At 35.2% G+C, this 19,286-nt stretch overlaps 1 protein-coding gene across 16 annotated transcripts in view; it reads left to right on the forward strand.

The window, feature by feature from the left end:
- Window positions 1-19,286, forward strand: part of DST (dystonin) — a gene marked incomplete at its 5' end in the record, with an annotated part of 497,398 nt that overhangs the window by 452,080 nt on the left and 26,032 nt on the right. For all 16 annotated transcript variants that reach the window (XM_079147466.1, XM_079147478.1, XM_079147479.1 and 13 more), the window contains 13 exons: window positions 710-936; window positions 2,261-2,383; window positions 2,522-2,623; window positions 4,111-4,212; window positions 6,152-6,325; window positions 6,650-6,805; window positions 9,173-9,370; window positions 9,712-9,840; window positions 10,917-11,087; window positions 11,969-12,124; window positions 12,322-12,528; window positions 15,164-15,283; window positions 17,497-17,666. In XM_079147466.1, the coding sequence (XP_079003592.1) occupies window positions 710-936; window positions 2,261-2,383; window positions 2,522-2,623; window positions 4,111-4,212; window positions 6,152-6,325; window positions 6,650-6,805; window positions 9,173-9,370; window positions 9,712-9,840; window positions 10,917-11,087; window positions 11,969-12,124; window positions 12,322-12,528; window positions 15,164-15,283; window positions 17,497-17,666 (2,035 nt within the window). The remainder of the gene's footprint in view (window positions 1-709; window positions 937-2,260; window positions 2,384-2,521; window positions 2,624-4,110; window positions 4,213-6,151; window positions 6,326-6,649; window positions 6,806-9,172; window positions 9,371-9,711; window positions 9,841-10,916; window positions 11,088-11,968; window positions 12,125-12,321; window positions 12,529-15,163; window positions 15,284-17,496; window positions 17,667-19,286) is intronic.

A 19,286-nucleotide genomic window follows, 5' to 3' on the forward strand; every position in this document is an offset into this window, starting at 1 on the left:
CCTTGTTAATGTCTTCCTGCATTTGTGAAATTAATTGACTGAATACAAACCATGCCATTATACAAAGACCATGTGTTCTCTGGGCCTTTTAAACAAGTAGATTAAAGCATAGTACTAATAAGGCCAGACCTAAGATTTTTTAATATTTTTTTTCTCTTCACTGATTATATTATCTTCCCTAGTATGCCTGCTCTGTTCCATAACCACAGAAATGGCAAGACCATAACCCATACAGCTTAGAGCCATGAGCTCGGCTTGTGCATAGTGGAAATTCATGATAAATGTATCTAGAAGCAAGCCAGAAATACACATCCTACATTTTTATATTCCTGGGACTGAACAGACAAGTTTATTCTTGAGTTGGAGAGCATAACGAATGTGTTTACATGGTTACTTAATTTTTGAGGAATTAAGAAGCCTTAGTGAACTTAAAACTTATTAAACTTGGGTCTACTCTTGCTGCTTCGAGCATCCAGTTTTTTCAGGAAATGCTTTGGTTCAGGAGAGCAAGAGACCCACTGATCTTGCATTACCTGGGATAGGCTCTTTGGGCCCAGTGATACTGATCAGACTGTGATCAGCCAAAACCTAGTCCAGTGTTAGACACCTAGCTAACTGAATTGCTGCTTTCTGTGTGAGCTAAAACATTTTGTTTTATTGCTTCGATGAAGCTAATCAGCATCCTTGCTAATACTGTTTGGCTCCATAGCTGTTCAGGATAAACTTGACCAAATGGTTTTCATTTGGGAGAACATACACACATTGGTGGAGGAAAGGGAAGCTAAACTCCTGGACGTAATGGAACTAGCAGAAAAGTTCTGGTGTGATCACATGTCACTGGTGGTTACCACTAAAGATACTCAAGATTTCATCCGGGACCTGGAGGATCCTGGAATTGATCCCTCAGTAGTAAAACAACAGCAAGAAGCAGCAGAGGTAAGCAGAAAATCTCATTTAAAGTTTCAAAAAAAAAAAAAAAAAAAAAATAGGTGTGGCATAATGAAACCTGGATTCCTGTGGTATATGTTAGGAATATTATTCTGTTAAAATTTTATGTTTGTTTCTGAACATAGAATGCATGATAATTGGTAGGAGATGGAATATACCCACAATTTTTGCTTGAAGACTGTATATTTAAGATAATTTCTCCCCATCTCCACTGCTTCTGCCTTTTTAGGGCCTCATTATCTCTCCTTTTGGCTTCCAAAGTAACCCACAGTGCAGTCTCTTTCATTGCCAGGCCTCTAACCTTGCTGCCAATCATCTCTTTAGATCTGCTTTTATTGTGTTGCTGCTTAAAAACCCTCAGAGGCACTGCCTACTGGATAAAACCTGTACTTCCTAGAACAGTTGTTTATGCGCCAGCCTAGCCCAGGCCTGTTTCCAAAGACTTCTATTCTATGCTTCTTTACCAGGCTACCTCTATTGCAGTGGTTAAAAAGTGTCACCTCCCCCAACCTGCTGTGCTTTTCTGAGTGTTCATCTGTACCTTTACACATTTTATTTCCTCACCTTAGAATGTACTTTTGGCTACTCTGGTGACAAATCCTGTTCAGGCCTTAAATTTCACCTCAGTTATTAACCCCCATGTAACTCTTTCTTGTACACTTAGCAGAATTATTTGCTAAGAATAAATTGCCATCTATGTTGCCATAAAACTTTCAGATTCTACACACAGTGTGACTTATTGTTGCTTATACCTCTGTTTTTCCTGATGGACTGTGGGCCCCTGGAGGGAAATATCCAGTTCTATTTTTCTTTATATCTCCTGTGCCTTAGGGCTTGGTTTATGCTTATTAAATATTTGTTAAGTGAATTAATATATATTTAACCAAGAAGACAAAAGCAAAGATAGTATATTTCATTTCTGTTATGTTTTTGTAGTTTACAAGTCCTAGCTAGGATAAAGACATTAAATCCAAAGCTTGGTTACCCTAAATCTGTTAACATACATTAATTCTGTAAAGTCTTTGAGCTTATATCTAAAAATGCATATTGTGAGGTGTGTTTGGTTTCCTAAACAAAACAACTTCCTATGCTTTATGGTATTTTTGATGTTTTTCAAGTTTTGTTCCTGTATTGTTACAGTATTTATTATTTATTTGTGTTCTTATAATAAAAATGTGGCATTTGTTATTTAAACAGTGCTGTTTTTACTTTAAAATATTTTTTTCTGTTTTATGTTGAGGAAATTTATTGCAGAAATAAGTTTCAGTGTGATTTTGCTTAACATTGTAAGGCTGTTACTTTCTTTTTCTAGGCCATAAGGGAAGAAATAGATGGGCTACAGGAAGAGCTGGACATGGTCATTAACCTGGGTTCTGAACTCATTGCTGCATGTGGGGAACCTGATAAACCCATCGTCAAGAAGAGCATAGATGAGGTACAACTGGCTTAGTTTCTACTCTTAATAGAATGCCTTTCTAACAGTTTAGTTAACTCATATATGTTTAATATGTTTTAACAACTAGTTAAAAATTTTAAACTTGACACTAAAAAACTTTTAATGTTTATATCACAGTTAAATTCTGCCTGGGATTCTCTAAATAAAGCTTGGAAAGACAGAATTGACAAGCTGGAGGAGGCCATGCAGGCTGCCGTTCAGTACCAGGATGGACTGCAGGTAAGGTGGTTACTGTGTATCTGCTGGTTTCAGCTGAAGGAGGCATCATACTAGTTGATGTCTACAGATTTACACATTGGCACCATCCCACCACTGTGCCAAATCTATTCCTGTAATTGCCCCACCTACTCCAATTCATGTTTGGCATTCTAGATGGTATTTCTGACCTTTCAGATATAAAGATTTAAATGCACATCTAAACACGTTTTTAAACATACAGTGAAATTTACTTTAAAAAGAAATACTTTTTCTTAAGTGAATGTGCTTTCTCACAGAATTTTTCACACATGGTTCAGCACCAGACGGTGAAATGGAACTGAGACTGAATTCTGTTCTGAAGTTGAGTGGAATAAGATGAAAGGAGTAAACACTATCTAAAAATATCACCAAGTTTAACTAAAGTCAGAAGTAAAGAAATTTGATTTGAAGCCAATGTTCTCCGTGTACTAAAATAGATTTCCATTTTATTAGGTCATAATCTGGTGTGTAAAAGTGTTTTCTTCTTTTCCATATATATATAGTTTCTTTTAATAGTTGTTTTTCACATCTCTTAAAGGTTGTTATTCAGTTCATTAACCATTTATGAGTTGATTTTTTTAATAACCAAAAATTCTTTTGTCAGTGGAGGCCAACTCAGGGATATTTCTTCCCTAACTTTGTTCCATTTCCTAACAGACTGGCAGGAGTTTAATCTTTGATCCCTCTTACCATATGGAAAAAAACCTCTCTCTAAGTATTTCCATAACACTGAGTGAATATTCTTTTTAATGTTCAGATGAGAACATCTTTTCCTTTTTCATTATGCCATTTCATTTCTATATTTGTAAAAATAAATATCACTACCAGGCTTTTTGTCAGCTAAAAAGGGTTTTGAACTTTGGAAATATATGAAAAAATTCACTACAGATAACACCTCATTAAAACTTTCCACCCATCTTTTTTTTTTTTTTTTTTTTTTTTTTTAAGTGATAACTTATTAGTTACTACCAAGTAGTCATTAAATCAGGCTCCAGCCCTGTTGGTAAGGCCAGGTCATGATGGTGAATCTTTGAGTTGTGTTGTCCTCCATGGCTAGAGGACTTGTACAGACTCCTTGCCACTGCTAGAAAAATAAGGGCCATTGGAGTTCCTGTTGGTCATGAAGAGCCACTGGATTTACTGAAGACCTGCAGTTGGTGTCACTAGAGGTGGAAGATCCCAGGTGCTCTGGAGGGTCCAAAGTGTGATTAGGGAGTGGAAGATATTTCATTTCCCAGGTTGCTGCTTAAGTTCTGCTTAAGTTGTTCATCAATGACAACAATATCAGATATTTTTTAAGATCTTCCCCCTACTGTGTGGTGTGGCAACTTCGTTAAAGTGCACCATCACTTTTAATATACTTAGTACCTAAAAAAAGAGGTAAGTTAAGACTTTTCTGAAACACATAAGGTATTGTTGCAGCTTCAAATATACTGTTATATTAACAGGTGGACTAATGTGTCTTTCAGGCAGTATTTGACTGGGTAGATATTGCAGGTGGTAAATTAGCTTCAATGTCTCCCATCGGAACAGACCTTGAAACTGTCAAGCAGCAGATTGAAGAGCTAAAGGTATGTGTGGGAGCTAAGTCATTTTATCAAAGGCTTCTCTGCATTTCTGTTTGTTTGTTTTGTTCTCCTGTTGCTGGGGATTGAACCCAGTACCTCATTCATGCTAGGCAAATGTTCTACCACTGAACCATACACCTAACACCCCATTTTAAAGTTCTTGAATCATAAGATTCCTAACATGAAATGTATGTATTTTACATAAGTGAAGAATCACAGTTTGCTTTTGAAACTGGCTTAATATAGTGCCTACACATAGTAAGCAGTAACTAAGTGCTCATTAAAAAAGGAAATATACTAGTTGTTTTATTGTTAATTTGTACTGTTCCTTATAGAAAAGTAAGAAAATACAAATAAACTGAAAGTACAGGAACCAGTCTTTCTTAAGTTTCCTAAAATATGTTATACCCAGAAGCAACTTACTCTGAAGAGTTAATATACAGTCTGCCAAAAATCTTCATGTTGGGGGCAGGAAGGGGTGTGGGGACTGTGTCATCAATACACATGTAGCAACATTTTTTTCTTTCATGTGTTCTGAGTAATTAGTTCATTCTAATAGGCTAAGGGCCCATTCATGGTATAGTTATATTTCCCAAAATGTTTGCTTTGTAAATGTTTGTTGATATCCATATACTTTCCTCTGTCACCTTCGCTTTTGTGGTTCTTGATCTGCAGCTATGAAAATCCTCTCCATAGGGTGATCATTTACTGAAATGAGATCAGCTATTGCCTTCCTAATTGTTCATACAGAGACCACTGTCAGTGAAGTCCTCTAGACTTTTATGTAAAATAATCATCTGTTGTGGCATTTTTCATCTGACTCTGAAAGACTTTTTCACTTAGAAACAAATATTCTTGAGAATTTCACTCTTACTGTTGTTAGATTATTTTCCTTTGTTTTACTTTGCCTGTCCTATAGCAAACACATGACATACTTTATATGTACAATGACTGTGGTGGAGGAGAATTTATTTTGGATACTTGTGTTTATCTCAGGTGAGCAAGCTGGTTAGGAAAAAAAACTCTGAAATCAAGTTGTCTGGGTTTAGGTTTGAGTTCATCCACTTGCTAACTAAATGACCTCAGAAAAGTTATCTGACTGCTCTACTCTTGTGTCCTGAGCTTAAAAGGAGGGTGAAAGTATTTTCCTTATAGTAAGTTGGTTGACTAATTTGATCATAGTAAGTGGTCACTGTAATTTACTTATTATTTTCATATGTTTGAAAGAAAATTAAGGAACTGCTTAACCATTAATTATTTACCATTACAGATGCAGATATTTTATGGAAATATTTTGTAACAGAACAATTTTACTGTTACAAGCAACCATTTTCTAACCTGTTGATTGGCAAAGCCAAGGTTATTAACTACATGTCAGTAATACAGGAGGCACCATGACAGAGAATAGCATTAGTCTGTGTCACCAGAGGGTGAAATGTAGGAATAACTAAATATTAATGAATGTAACATAATCACAGAAAAAGAATTACGAGGGGATGCAAGATGAATGTGTGTTTTAGAGCAGGAAATACTGATTTTCTTAGGTACATTGTTTTCTGGTTTTTGTATATGTTAATGCACATTTTATTTCTTCTTTTCTATAATTTCAAAACTCATTTTTAGTGTACAGTTAGGTATTGGAATATGCTCAGGCTTCTAAATTTGTTCATTTTTTGTTGTAGAAAACAAAAATGAAATATTGAAATTATAAATAGAAATATCTTTTCATTAGAGACAATGAATAAAGAGGAAACACTTCCCTTAATTTTTTGACTGTATTCTTTCATCTGTTAACCCCATGTTTGATTTTTATTTCTTTTCACCTCCCCATGATAGGAAATATGAATTAGAATAACAGTTTAACCCCAGAATTTTTGTTTGTTTGTTTAAAGTTACCAATATGTTAAAAAAAAAAAATCCCTTGTATCTTTTTTTAAAACAGCAATTTAAGTCAGAGGCCTATCAACAGCAAATAGAAATGGAAAGACTGAACCATCAAGCAGAACTTTTGCTGAAAAAAGTAACAGAAGAAAGTGACAAACACACAGTTCAAGACCCGTTAATGGAACTGAAATTGATATGGGATAGCCTGGATGAGAGAATTATCAACAGACAGGTAAACACCAAGACTTTCGTTATGAAGCTATGCATTGTTGATCTTAGATATTAATGTAAAATAATTACTAAAAATAAAATCAGGCAATTAGGGAAATAAACTTTTGAAGTCCCAGATTCTCTTATTAGAGCTCTTTTTGCTTAGGCTATTTTTTTAACCACAAAGAAGGTCAAACTAGAAATGTGGAAGGATATGATGATTGGGTTTCATGGGATGTGCTTATTGACAGAAGGAAACAATTGATTTTTGCCCTTTTTTATGAATATGGGTCATTTGTACTGTCATATTCATAGGTGGATCTTCTTTCTCTCTGCTTTCTCATAGCACAAGCTGGAGGGCGCTCTGTTAGCACTGGGTCAGTTCCAGCACGCTCTGGATGAGCTCTTGGCGTGGCTGACACACACTGAGGGCTTGCTAAGTGAACAGAAACCTGTTGGAGGAGACCCTAAAGCCATTGAAATTGAACTTGCCAAGCATCATGTATGTAACTGTTATTACCCTATGTATTATGTTTCTTCTCCATGCATTTTTAGTGTCTTCAAAGTTTTTGGTATGTTTCTTTATGCATTTTTCATGGTGTTATGACTTTAATACAAGTTCATATTTGACATTGGTAGCTAAGGATTAAACTACTTAAAAGACATTTATTAAAATATTTTTCTCATTGTTCAGTGTAGTTGTTATCAAATACAGCAAAGATGGGAAGTTCATGGCTAAATTTCACTGGGCCTGCATGGCAAACGTGAACAATTAAGATTCCTAATTATACCTGCCATTAGACTAACTTCACCTATTTTTAAAAGTTGTGCATAGCCTAAAATATGGGTTCAAAATGTGGTTGTTTTGACACAGATTTCGTTTTTTCTCTGGCCCCTTTCCCCACCCAGTGTCTCTTAGCCTGCTTGGGTGTCTAACTGATTACTGTCTGTACATCTCTCATTATATTGTGATTATCCCTTCTGTATCTGTGTCACTCTTATCTTTACTGTATTTTTGTGTTATACTCCTTTCTAAATCAGTTTTTTAAAACATTTATGTTTAAAACAACTTTTTATGTCTTGTTTTGACTTGTAGCTTATGAGTTGAAAGTTTTTTAAGAGACTCATACAAAATCATTTTATGTCACTGTCACCTTTGTGACACTGGCTTATAATTCTTAGCAGTTCATTCCCTATCCCTTGAATCACAAGACTTTCATAAATGCACAGCAGGGTTTACCTGACATTCCACCATCTTTCATAGACGTTAGCATTTACATTACTAGTAATGTCTTCCAGTTCCTGAATCTTCACCTGAAGTAAATTTTCCCTAATTATCAGGCAGGGAACATTTAATAATTTACTAACATTTAAAAAATAAATGTAAAATCCAAATAGCATTTAAGATTATGATATGCAGTTTTTAACTGTTCTAACTTTAGTTCTCCTTCTTTCATATTTTTCCCCACCCTAAAAATTCCTTAGTTTAAATTTTTCCTTCTCTTTTGCCTGGTGCTGTCTAAATGGATAGTCATTGCCCAGCCATATCTGATTAAGAAATTAGGATTATTTTGCATAATTAATGATTACAGAGAAGCTTACTTCATTATTTAATGTCTGTGCTATACCTTTGCTTAGAGCAAAACATGACTGATCAGACTAACTCTGCATGGAAACAAAATATGTTTATTCTCATAGTGTGAGTTTATATTTTCATAAACCTGGCAGTTGTCTTAGAAAGCAGTATCAGTGTTCCGAACTGCATACAATAACATAATAGAGGTGGAAAAATGGTCCAGTTTTGGTGGGGGATATGGAGGGACCTTTTAATTTTATCATTGAGTAGTTAGAAATGACTCTTTTTCTCTTTCTTTCCATAGCTCAAAAATCAAGTTAGATGACTTAGAATTCCAGCTGAGTCGCTGGAGGAAGGAAGGGAATATTTCCATCCTTCCCTGTCCTGCAGTCTCCTGCTCCTAGGCTTCGACTTAGACCATTTACAAGTTTGCATTTTATAGAATTTTTTTAAAAAATTTGGGCAAGGACTTTTAACTCTTCCATCCTGAGAAAGCAATTCATGCTACTAACATATAAGAGTATACCTGCTTTCTATAAATCTAACTCCTTACTCAGTTGGTCTTATAGCCTTTGGCAAACACTCCTTCACCAGATGCCTTAGAAAACAAGTAAATATGGTTAGAGAACAGTGCTCTCAGATGGCTACTGCCCTTTTCTGAAATCCCTGTCTTGATTCCCCTACAGATGTGTGATACCTGACATGGGCTGAAAGCTGAGGTTCTTTTTCTTTACTTTGTCAACCCTGAGTCAATAAGCATAGGAGAGGATTATAATGGACCCTTACAATGTTATATTCCTTTGAAATTAGCAATGCCCCTCCAATAAGAGAAAATAAGAATATTCTCTGGTTACTTTCTTTCCCTTTAGAATGCTAATTATAAAATATTTCTATCTTAGAAGTGATAATTTTGTATTTGAAAATGAATATATAGAGGTAAAAATATTTTTAAATTAAGTACTTAAGACATAAAATTAAGTTTAATCAAATAAATTGAAAAAATTTAGAACCTTTTAATGATAATCTCCAGATATGTAGTGCATCAATTTCAAGGTCATCCTAAGGGGAATAACTGTCAAGGTGTCCTCACACAATCATTTCAAGGGGTGTTGGTAGACTATATCTTGGAAAGCTGTAAAGTTAAGTGGAATTAATTCCATCATTTTAAACTTCATATTAAATCTCTGTTATGAGGTTTTTCAGAATGTTTCATAACCAGAAAATACAATTGTGTTAAAAGTGATGTCAGTGTGTTACCAACTGGCAAACATGATGTTATCTTAATATTTTCAGGTGCTTCAAAATGACGTATTAGCCCATCAGTCCACAGTGGAAGCCGTTAATAAAGCAGGAAATGATCTAATTGAATCAAGTGCAGGAGAAGAAGCAAGCAGCCTTCAGCACAAGCTCGAGGTTTTAAATCAGCGCTGGCAAAACGTTCTGGAAAAAACAGAAAAAAGGAAGCAGCAGCTGGATGGTGCCTTACGTCAGGTGAATAAAGAGACTGAATCCTGAATGTTTCTATAGTTTTCAAGACCAAAATAGCACAGATTTCTTTCATTAGTTCACAGACTGCCGTTTAATTTTTATACTTTAAGGAGAGGAGTAGAAATGAGAGGGATAAAGAACAGAGCAAAGAAGAAGACCCTCTCTAGTTCTTAGCATAATACTCTTACCTGCTGAGCTCTCCAAATGGGTAGGCAGACCTAGTGGTACCTGGCTGACAGGAATGCAGAGCGGGGCTTGGCAGGCTGGGACTGTTTGAACCTCGTTTTCTGCTTTGAAAGTGACAGTGTTTGTGGCTCGAACTTAAAACGTCCCTATCACTGCAGGCCAAAGGGTTCCACGGTGAAATCGAGGATTTACAGCAGTGGCTTACTGACACGGAGCGTCATCTGCTGGCATCCAAACCTCTGGGGGGTTTACCAGAAACGGCCAGAGAGCAGCTTAATGCCCATATGGTACGTACAGATTTCCTATAGCTCTAGCTTCAGATTAACAGATTGACCATTTTGTGTGCGTCCTGGTGTTATCTTGTACATAATAATGGGAAGGAGCTTCAAAAGAGACATGATTTTATAGCAGAAATTATTGTGTGTAAGTGCTAGAAACAACGCCACTATTGATTAAAATTTTCAAATCAAAAGGTTACTATATCAGCACATGAGGTTTTAGAAATCAAGTTATTTTTAAGAAACCAACATTTCCCCACAAATTGATAAGCTTGAATGGATAGTGTTATAATCCTGAGTAAGTTTTAAACTGCTGAGCCTTAAAGTATAAAGAAAAATCTTCAAAATAATCAGAATGTACTTAAAATTATTGCTTAAGCATGATATATTCTCACCTAGTACCTTGGAAGACTGGAAAATATGTTCTTGTTCTGTTAAAAGAAGATACTTCTCTTTCTCCTTTCTCCCCTTTGGTAATAGGGATGGAACCCAGGGGTGCTCTACCACTGAGCTACACCCTGACCCTTTTTATTTATTTTGAGACAGAGTCTCACTGAGTTGCTGAGGCTGGCCTCCAACTTGCCATCCTCTTGCCTCAACCTCCTGCTTAGCTGGGACTAAAGGTGTGTACCACTGTGCCTGGCTAGTGAAACCTTTCTCTTTTTTAAAAAATATTTTTTAGCTGTAGATGGACACAATACCTTTATTTTATTTATTTTTTTTTATGTAATGCTGAGAATCAAACCCAGTGCCTCACACTTGTTAGGCAAGCACTCTACCACTGAGCCATAACCCCAGCCTGTGAAACCTTTTTGATAGCATAAAAACTATTGCTTCCAACCTTGGCATGCAGAATGTATTGATAATGATAGCACCATTTCTGAGATTTCTCAGTAAACTGCATATGACTGTAGGTGCTGGTATTGTTTGAATATAGTGAAAAGTTTAACTGTGTGTCATGATTACTCTCTATGCCACAGAGATGAATATTTGATGAAAAGCTTAGGATTGATGACCCGGGGAAGATATAACTCTTAGATTTTATTCTCTTAAAAGTCATATAACTTCAAGGTATCTCAATTTAGGAAGTCTGTGCTGCCTTTGATGTTAAAGAAGAAACATATAAGAGCCTGATGAAGAAAGGCCAGCAGATGCTTGCAAGATGCCCCGAATCTGCAGAGACAAATATTGACCAAGACATAAATAACTTGAAAGAAAAATGGGAATCAGTGGAAACCAAACTCAATGAAAGGAAAGTATGTGCTTTGATTAAAATAATAAAACCAGTGTTTTAGTTGTTTTTTTGCATGGGTTTTGCCTTATTTCTGAGTAGAACTATCAAGAATAGAATTTTTAATAATTCATGTTTAAAAAGTGTTTTGTGTATATTTGGGGTTTCATGGCATCAGTTGAACATAGTATTCTAACACAAAAGAACAGAAATAGAAGGATCTATGCAATATAGATAAAAATATATCATAGATCAAGTGTCATTCAGGTATATTTTTTAAAATATTATCAACCACTCAGATACTAATCACATTCATTAAACAAAGAAAGAGCAAGAGTGAGATGATTCTATTTACATTTTATGAGCATTTACATAAAAATTTTATCCAAAATGATTATAATTTATGTTAAATTATGAATTTTTTGTCACTTTTTTAAAAACTCAGAATAACAACCCAAGAAATCTGTACTACTATTAGTGATGCTATAAGAAAAACAATGACTAGAAATAGATTGTATGCTACCACTGATAGAGCATAAAATGTATTCCATAGGTTTTTGACCCCAACAATTAATTATGTGACTATCAAGATTTATTTTTACAGAGTCTGTTTAGTAATTGTGTTTTTTTGTTAATTACCCATAAGCACAATTTAGTATATATTAAGTGTTTTGTGTTTTTTTAGCTGTTGAAATGCTTCTTACTAGATAGGAGCTTAATAAAGAGGTTTGATTTGCTAGTATTTTAGTAAAGGCCCATTATAAAAATAAGCTGACTGGTTAACATGGGTACTGTATGCATAAAGTGTGGAAGGGAAAGGAATCTGCAAAGAATGATTAACTTGAAACAAACCAACGATATAACCCAAACCCTTAAGCATCAAACACTAAATAATCTGCTTCACAGACTAAACTGGAAGAGGCTCTCAACTTGGCAATGGAGTTCCATAATTCCCTCCAAGACTTCATCAACTGGCTCACCCAGGCTGAACAGACCCTAAATGTAGCTTCTCGGCCAAGTCTTATCTTGGACACAGTCTTGTTTCAAATTGACGAGCACAAGGTATGTAGTGACTCCAATGGATAGCATTCTTCTTTCAGACACTGGGCTGTTTTCATGGGAAAAGTATGAATTTGGTGGCTTGAAAAGTTTCTTTTATCCATTGAAACAATTTAAGCTTTATGACACCAGAAGCATTTTTAAGATCGATCCATTTTTTTCTTATTTCTAATGATGTGCTTTTTTTTGTGGTGGGGAAGGTTTTTGCCAATGAAGTAAATTCTCACCGAGAGCAGATAATAGAACTGGACAAAACTGGAACCCACCTGAAGTATTTTAGTCAGAAACAAGATGTTGTCCTAATTAAGAATCTACTCATCAGTGTTCAAAGTCGGTGGGAAAAAGTGGTTCAACGGCTGGTAGAAAGAGGAAGATCTTTGGATGAAGCAAGGAAGAGGGCCAAGCAGGTAATAAACCTTTATAAAAATTCTATGAACTTGGCACTGCATCAGTTCTAACTATTGAAATGTATGTTATTAAAGTGCTTTTTGTTGCAGGCAGTGTAAGGTGTAGCAATCAGGAACCAGGGTGTTTATTTCCTGAAAAGACTGGCCTACTTTTGCAGACTGATGTCACATTTTGGCCTGGCAGCAACTTCAGGCCCTGGGGAACTGATCTTGAATGACTGTTTATATCTTGACTGCTATCATTAAAGTCCAAAAAGAAGCTCCAAATTTTTGTTACTGTGTTTGTTGATTTTTCCTTTGTCTTTTCAGCCTCCACTATCATATTCAGAATGAGGCACCCATACTTTATTATATTGCTAACTTCCATGTACTTCCCAAGGCAGACTTTCTTCATGAACGATCAGCTAGGAGCTGAACCCTAGCCCTCCAAACAACTTTCTGAAGGGGTATTTTCTGGGTCAGAGTTGGTTGGTGCTTCTTACCTCTCTAAGCACTCAATGACAAGCCTTTGTTTCTTCCCTTTATTTCAGTGTAGTTCCATCTCACTTTGGAAGCAATTGCTTGAATCTTTGGGGGCTTTTTAATTAGAGAATGTCATAAAGCTCACAAGGAACCTTCCTTACCTTCTCTACCTGTTATTAACTTTTCATTCTAGACTAAACACAGAGAAGAGGTAAAATTATACATCTCTGTATATCCCTGTACCCTGTGGAAGAGAAATGAACCCCCCTTTCTTGGCATATATATTATTTTTTAATTTATTTGATTTTTTTACTATAATCAGTATAACATTGAGGTAGTTTTATAATTACTCATTTGCCCCATTAAGCTGCATTTGTCTAGCATTAGTGGTGTATTCCATTGTTTCGGGGAGCGTGGCTCAGTCGGATGATATAAGATGTCACAGGAGTCAAGTGTTTCATTGTTTATAGCTATCAGCATAAATTTTTAGAAGCTTTAGAAATGGCAGATTACATTAGAGAATTACATGCTGTATGTTCCTCTTTGGGAGGTGTGACATGTCCGGTGTTAAAAATAAAACTCTGGAACAGAGTCTCTAATATTTTTTCAAAACAGTATTAATTATGAGCCTAACATTTTTCTCCATAATCTGTGGCACAATGCCTTCTGTAGTACAGGTATTTCTTGAGTTAGGAACATATAATTTACAAAGGTTTTTTTGGGTACCAGTAGCCACTTACCCTTTTCCTTCTTTCTCCACTTAATCAATTTTATGGTTTCATTTTGTTTAACTCCCTTCATCAACATTTTCCACCATTTCACTGGAAATGGATAGCATTTCCTCTATTTATATAGCTTAAAAATAGCCTTGAAAGCAAGACCCATCTTAGAACCGATGGTTTATATCTTTGAACTTAGCACCCAGCTGTTATAACCTCTATTATTTAAAATCAAACTACCTAACACCTGTTTCTTTAATTTCTTTCTTTTTAATTTCTTTCTTTTTTTTAAATTTCTTTCTTTAATTTCTTTTAGGCTGTTTCTTTAATTTCTTTCTTTTTTATTCCTAGTCTTTGGCTCTGATGTTGATCATAATTCTCTTGACTTTGGCGATTTTTGTGCCTTTCCACCTGACTTTTTTCTTTTTCCACGTTTAAACTGATTAGAGTTTCAGGAGGGGTGTGCAGAGAGAGAGGGTTTATAATAAGATAATCTCTAGTGGGCCCTTTAGCTTTGTGGTTCCATGCCTAGATTGTGCTTCTATTGTTAAATGTCTTTTTGTTATTTCATTATTAATGTTCTTTGGTATTAAAGTCTTTTATGTTGATCACTTGAGTTTTTGTTATGAGTGTGTTCATTTCAGTTTATTATAAGAAATCATTTATAACCAGTTTCACAGATTGGTATCAAAAGTTAGAATCTACTACACTAGTTCTTCTATGTGATAGAAAAGAGACTTTGACTGAAGCCAAAAATATGTAGCTCCAGAATATGAGAATTGTATTTTGCTAGAACTGAAGTACTGTGGATATATGCTTGTGCATATAAAACCAGTATGTAAGACACAGACCTGGAGGATTTTAATAGCATAAATGAAGATGTTGAATTATCTTTGTGTTAAGTAGAAATGCGGTGCCTCTTTTTGTTCTTGTTATTTTTAAAAACCAATTTACAAGCTTTATTCTTCCTTCTTCACTTTTCTTCCTTTTTCATAACATAGGAATTAAACACCTTAGAAGTAAACCCAAATGTATCAGGAGACTGCAGGAGACCACAAAACACACACCAAAAAAAAAAAAAAAAAAAAAAGGAAAGAAAAAAAATTTTTCTGAGAATCTATGTTAATTATCAAGCAAAAAGAAAGGGCAGGAAAAAAGGAAATTCTCCCTGGTACTCCTTAACTGGGTCTAGGTTCATTCCTGTTTTTGTTTGTATCCATGTGTTGAATGGGTTGCAATAAAGTGACCATGGGGCACAACCAGAATTGCCAAACACTATCAAAACATTTTGTAATTTTCTCTAGAAAGCTTTACTTTTTTCTTCTTCAAGAGAAATTTTGAATGAATGTTATTCAACATGTTCATTAATATTAATTTCTATTTTAAAATATGCTCGATATCAAATACAGCATATCTGAAAAATTTCTGGACAAAGATGTGAATTTCTTTTACAGTTCCATGAAGCTTGGACTAAACTAATGGAGTGGCTGGAAGAGTCAGAAAAGTGTTTGGATTCAGAACTGGAAATTGCCAATGATCCAGATAAAATTAAAACGCAGCTTGCACAGCATAAGGTGGGTCTGTCATTAGAAAAGCTTATTGTCTCATTATGTATTTCAAGATCACTTCCAGATTCTTACTTGATTATGTATTTATTCATCACTAGAAAAAAAAGCCCACCTATATGAACCTGTGTTAAATTGAGAGGGGAGAGAAGCAGGGATGGGAAAGATGGTGGAATGAGACAGACATCATTACCTTATGTACCTGTATGATTACACAAATGGTGTAAATTTACATAGTGCACAACCATCGAAATGAAAAGTTGTATCCCATTGGTGTACAATGAATCAAAATTCAGTCTGTAGAAATAAAAAATAAAAACCAATTGCATTTGATGTTAGTCAGGCAGCAATAATGTCTTTAGTTTTAGTGACCATCACATTAATGATTCGAGTTAATCACTTTAAAAAAAATACAAAATTAAAACTGGAGCTTAAGGATGTGACTCAGTGGTACAGCACTTGCTTAGCACATGTGAGACCCTGGGTTTGATGGCCAGCATCACCAAAAAAAAAAAAAAAAAAAAATAATCAAAACTGGACTTCCTCTGCAGTCTAAAACACATGATTTGTAGCAGTCTGAACATTGGCATTGGCATTTCAGTTTTCACATTCCCTGCCACCCAACTCTTGTATTTATTATTTATTTATTATATTTCTATAATTCTATTTGTAAGGTGACCACCAGCCATCAGGGTGAAGATGTGGCTAAAAGGACAGTAGTTCCTTGCAAACATCTTTTACAGTTTTAGGCATCTACCTATATAAGTCAGTGCTTAAAAAATGGTAACTTTAGAAGACTGGAAAAATTGGTGCAACTTAAGAAAATTCTAGCCATCATTTTCATTCAGGTGGGCTAGGCGTAGGGGGTCATGACCAGAGGATGCCTGGAGGAAGTACACTGACCACCTGTTCTTGGCTAAATGAGGGCTTGCTTTGCTGGCAGCTGGGGAGTTGCCACATCCAATCTTGGAAACACAGTGACAGTGAACGGCACCTTCCATCCTTGCCCTCTGATGGAAAAATGAGAGCCTTCTTCTCAAGATAGAATACCTTTTATGAACTTGAACATGTAGGTCCTGTAGTGTTATGAAAGTATATTGCATAATAGAGAATCCCAGATAAAGAAAATGCACAGAACTTTGTTGGATTCTGTGTTTTACCCCATATTGCTTGTAGCCAAAGTCAGCCATTTCTCTAAGACATATTTCAAGGTATTCCATTAATTAATGGTAGTCCCTTAATTTTCAAAGAAATCTTTTCTACTTATTCATCACTTGGGGACTTTTGTCTTTAAACAGCTCTAAACTATCAAGTACTCAGCTATTATATTCATTATGTATCTACTGTGTAAACAAAGTCTTTATCAATAACCATGATTCTAAACCCAAGCATTCTATTCAGAATAGCATGAAAAAATAATATTTAAGATAATAAACCATAGAAATGGCATGATATAATTGTGTTAATACTTCAAAATTTCCAGATGTAGTTACCTCAAAATATATAACTTTTAAAGGCAATAAAATATTAGATCATTGTAACTTTGGGATTATTTGAGAAAATTACATGTTTGCATAGCATTTTACTATATTACTACCTAGTGTGATTCTAGTGTGCTACCTGGATTGAAAATAACTGTATTATAATTGCTTTGATTTTCTATAAGGTTATAAACTGCCCATTAAGTTGACCTCTTTCTTCTCATCCATGAGGTTGTATGTTCAATGGAAATTGTCTTGTTTTTCCTAACCTTCTATTAAACCCTTAAAAATGCCTACAAGGTATAAAATGATAATGAAAGGCTTACAAAGACAGTTTCTCTGGTCACTTTAAAAGTTTATAATTGAGCTGCGTAGAAAGAATATAATTCATTCCTCCACACACAGAGATGTGTACATACACAAATATGAAAAGCTAGCAGTGTAAAAGGCAGCTAGGTATAGATGTCATCTTAGCAATACAACCATTAGATTCTGAAAGAGTAATCTGTAGATCTTCTCAGATATGGACAGGGCTTTGGATAGCCAGAGTGGAAGGACATAGGCTTCCCAAATGGTGAGAATGGTGTAAGCCATTGGCCTAGACATCAGAATCTAGAGAGGCAATTCTTATATGCCCTTCATCTTGGTTCAGAGACTCCATTTGTTAGGGATGCCTCCTTTTACCTATTTCTTTATTAGTCCCAAGTAGAAATGCACATTGTTTTCTTGTTAAATATATAGGAATTTCAGAAATCCCTTGGAGCCAAGCATTCTGTCTATGATACCACCAACCGAACTGGACGTTCTCTGAAGGAGAAAACCTCCCTGGCTGATGACAACCTGAAGCTGGATAACATGCTGAGTGAACTCAGAGACAAGTGGGATACCATATGTGGGAAATCTGTGGAAAGGTAGGATGTCCTTCAGGCAGTTTGGTTACTTCGTAGACCTTCTTCAATAGACGTTTGTGGTGCTTTGCAGGGACATTTTAGCGACCTTAGATACCTCCTTTACCTGGGGAACATCTGCTTGTCCTAAATATCCATTTACAGAGCATCTGTTTCGAGAAGCCTTTGCTGTTCATTATTATTTATTTTTAACTTCTCATTAAAAAAAAAAAAAAAGATGTCCTTCCCAAGCCCCTGTCATTTCACACCTGACTACACAAACTGCTCTGACTGGTCTCCCCAGACCTTCTCTATCCTTGCCTTCATCTTATCACCACATAACTCCTTAGCATGATTTTTTTATTTAAGCGCAATGATCTTACCATTCCCCTGCTTCATGCCCATTAGGGCGTTGCCATTGGATGAGAGTAAAACACAGGCTCCTAAATGTAGTGTGGAGGGCACTAGTGATCTGACCCCAGCATTCCTTTCAGCTTCCATTCACCCCTCTCCAGTCTCCCTCTTTCTCATTATACTTTTCTGAAGGTGCAAAACTTATTTCAGAAATTTAGAGTACTTAAGAAAAAGCACAATACTACAAGAATTCAAATATCTTGTAAATGTTTTTAAGCTTTTTGTTGAGCCTTAGTTTTAGTTATTTTGTGCCAAAGGGTTGAGTATTCCTTTTCTGAAATACTTAAGAAGTGTTTCAGATTTTGGATTTTTTTACATGTCGAAATATTTGCATTTATATAATGAGATATCTTGGGGATGGGACCCACATCTAAACAAGAATTCTTTGGTTCATATATGCCTTATGCACAGAGCCCGAAGTAGTATTTTTTAACAATATTTTGCCCGCAATAAAGTTTCATGGTGTAGAATTTTCCACGTGTGGCATCATGTTAGTCCTCACAAAGTTTCAGATTTTGGAACATTTTTGAATTTTAGATTTTTGGATCAGGGCTGCTCAACTTGTATCAAGATTAATTAGAGGCCACTGAAATTTTAGTTTTTGTTGTTGGAATTTTCTTTCTGGCCTCCCATAGCAGATTTTGATCCTTTTATGAATGTATGCACAAACTACATTTACATATACATACATGGATGTAGTTACGTACTTTTTGAGGGATGAGTGACATCTTTTTTGTGGATTTTATGTTCTTTTTGATGTTTATTTTTTTCAAACAAAATTTCCGTACATGATTTTTAAAGGTTTTCCTGTTTCAAACAACATTTCTCTTTTAAATTTTTATTTCCAAAAGGTTCTTTTGGCAAAATTCTAAATAAAGTCTTAATAATAATTTTAAATCATTAAATAGAATATTCAGTTCTAAAAAACTTCACAATACATTTTTGCAGTATGAGTTTTGTTTTGTAATCTTGACTTCTCCAGTCTCAAAAAGACATCATTTTTACAATGTCTTAGAAATGATTTCATTTTAACATTTCTGAAAAGGCAAAAAGTTAGAGTGGTAGGGAACAGATCAGTGAATGCCAGGCAAGGTGTAACTATAAGGAGAGAGCATGCAGGGCTTAGGAGACGTGAAACAGTATCTTGATTATTGTGATGGTTATATAAACCTGTACATGTGTTTAAATTCATAGAACAGCACACTAAAAAAGTCAAGTTGATTGTCTGAC

This window comes from Sciurus vulgaris (genome assembly GCF_902686455.1).
Source record: "Sciurus vulgaris genome assembly, chromosome: 7".
NCBI classification, from domain to species: domain Eukaryota; kingdom Metazoa; phylum Chordata; class Mammalia; order Rodentia; family Sciuridae; genus Sciurus; species Sciurus vulgaris.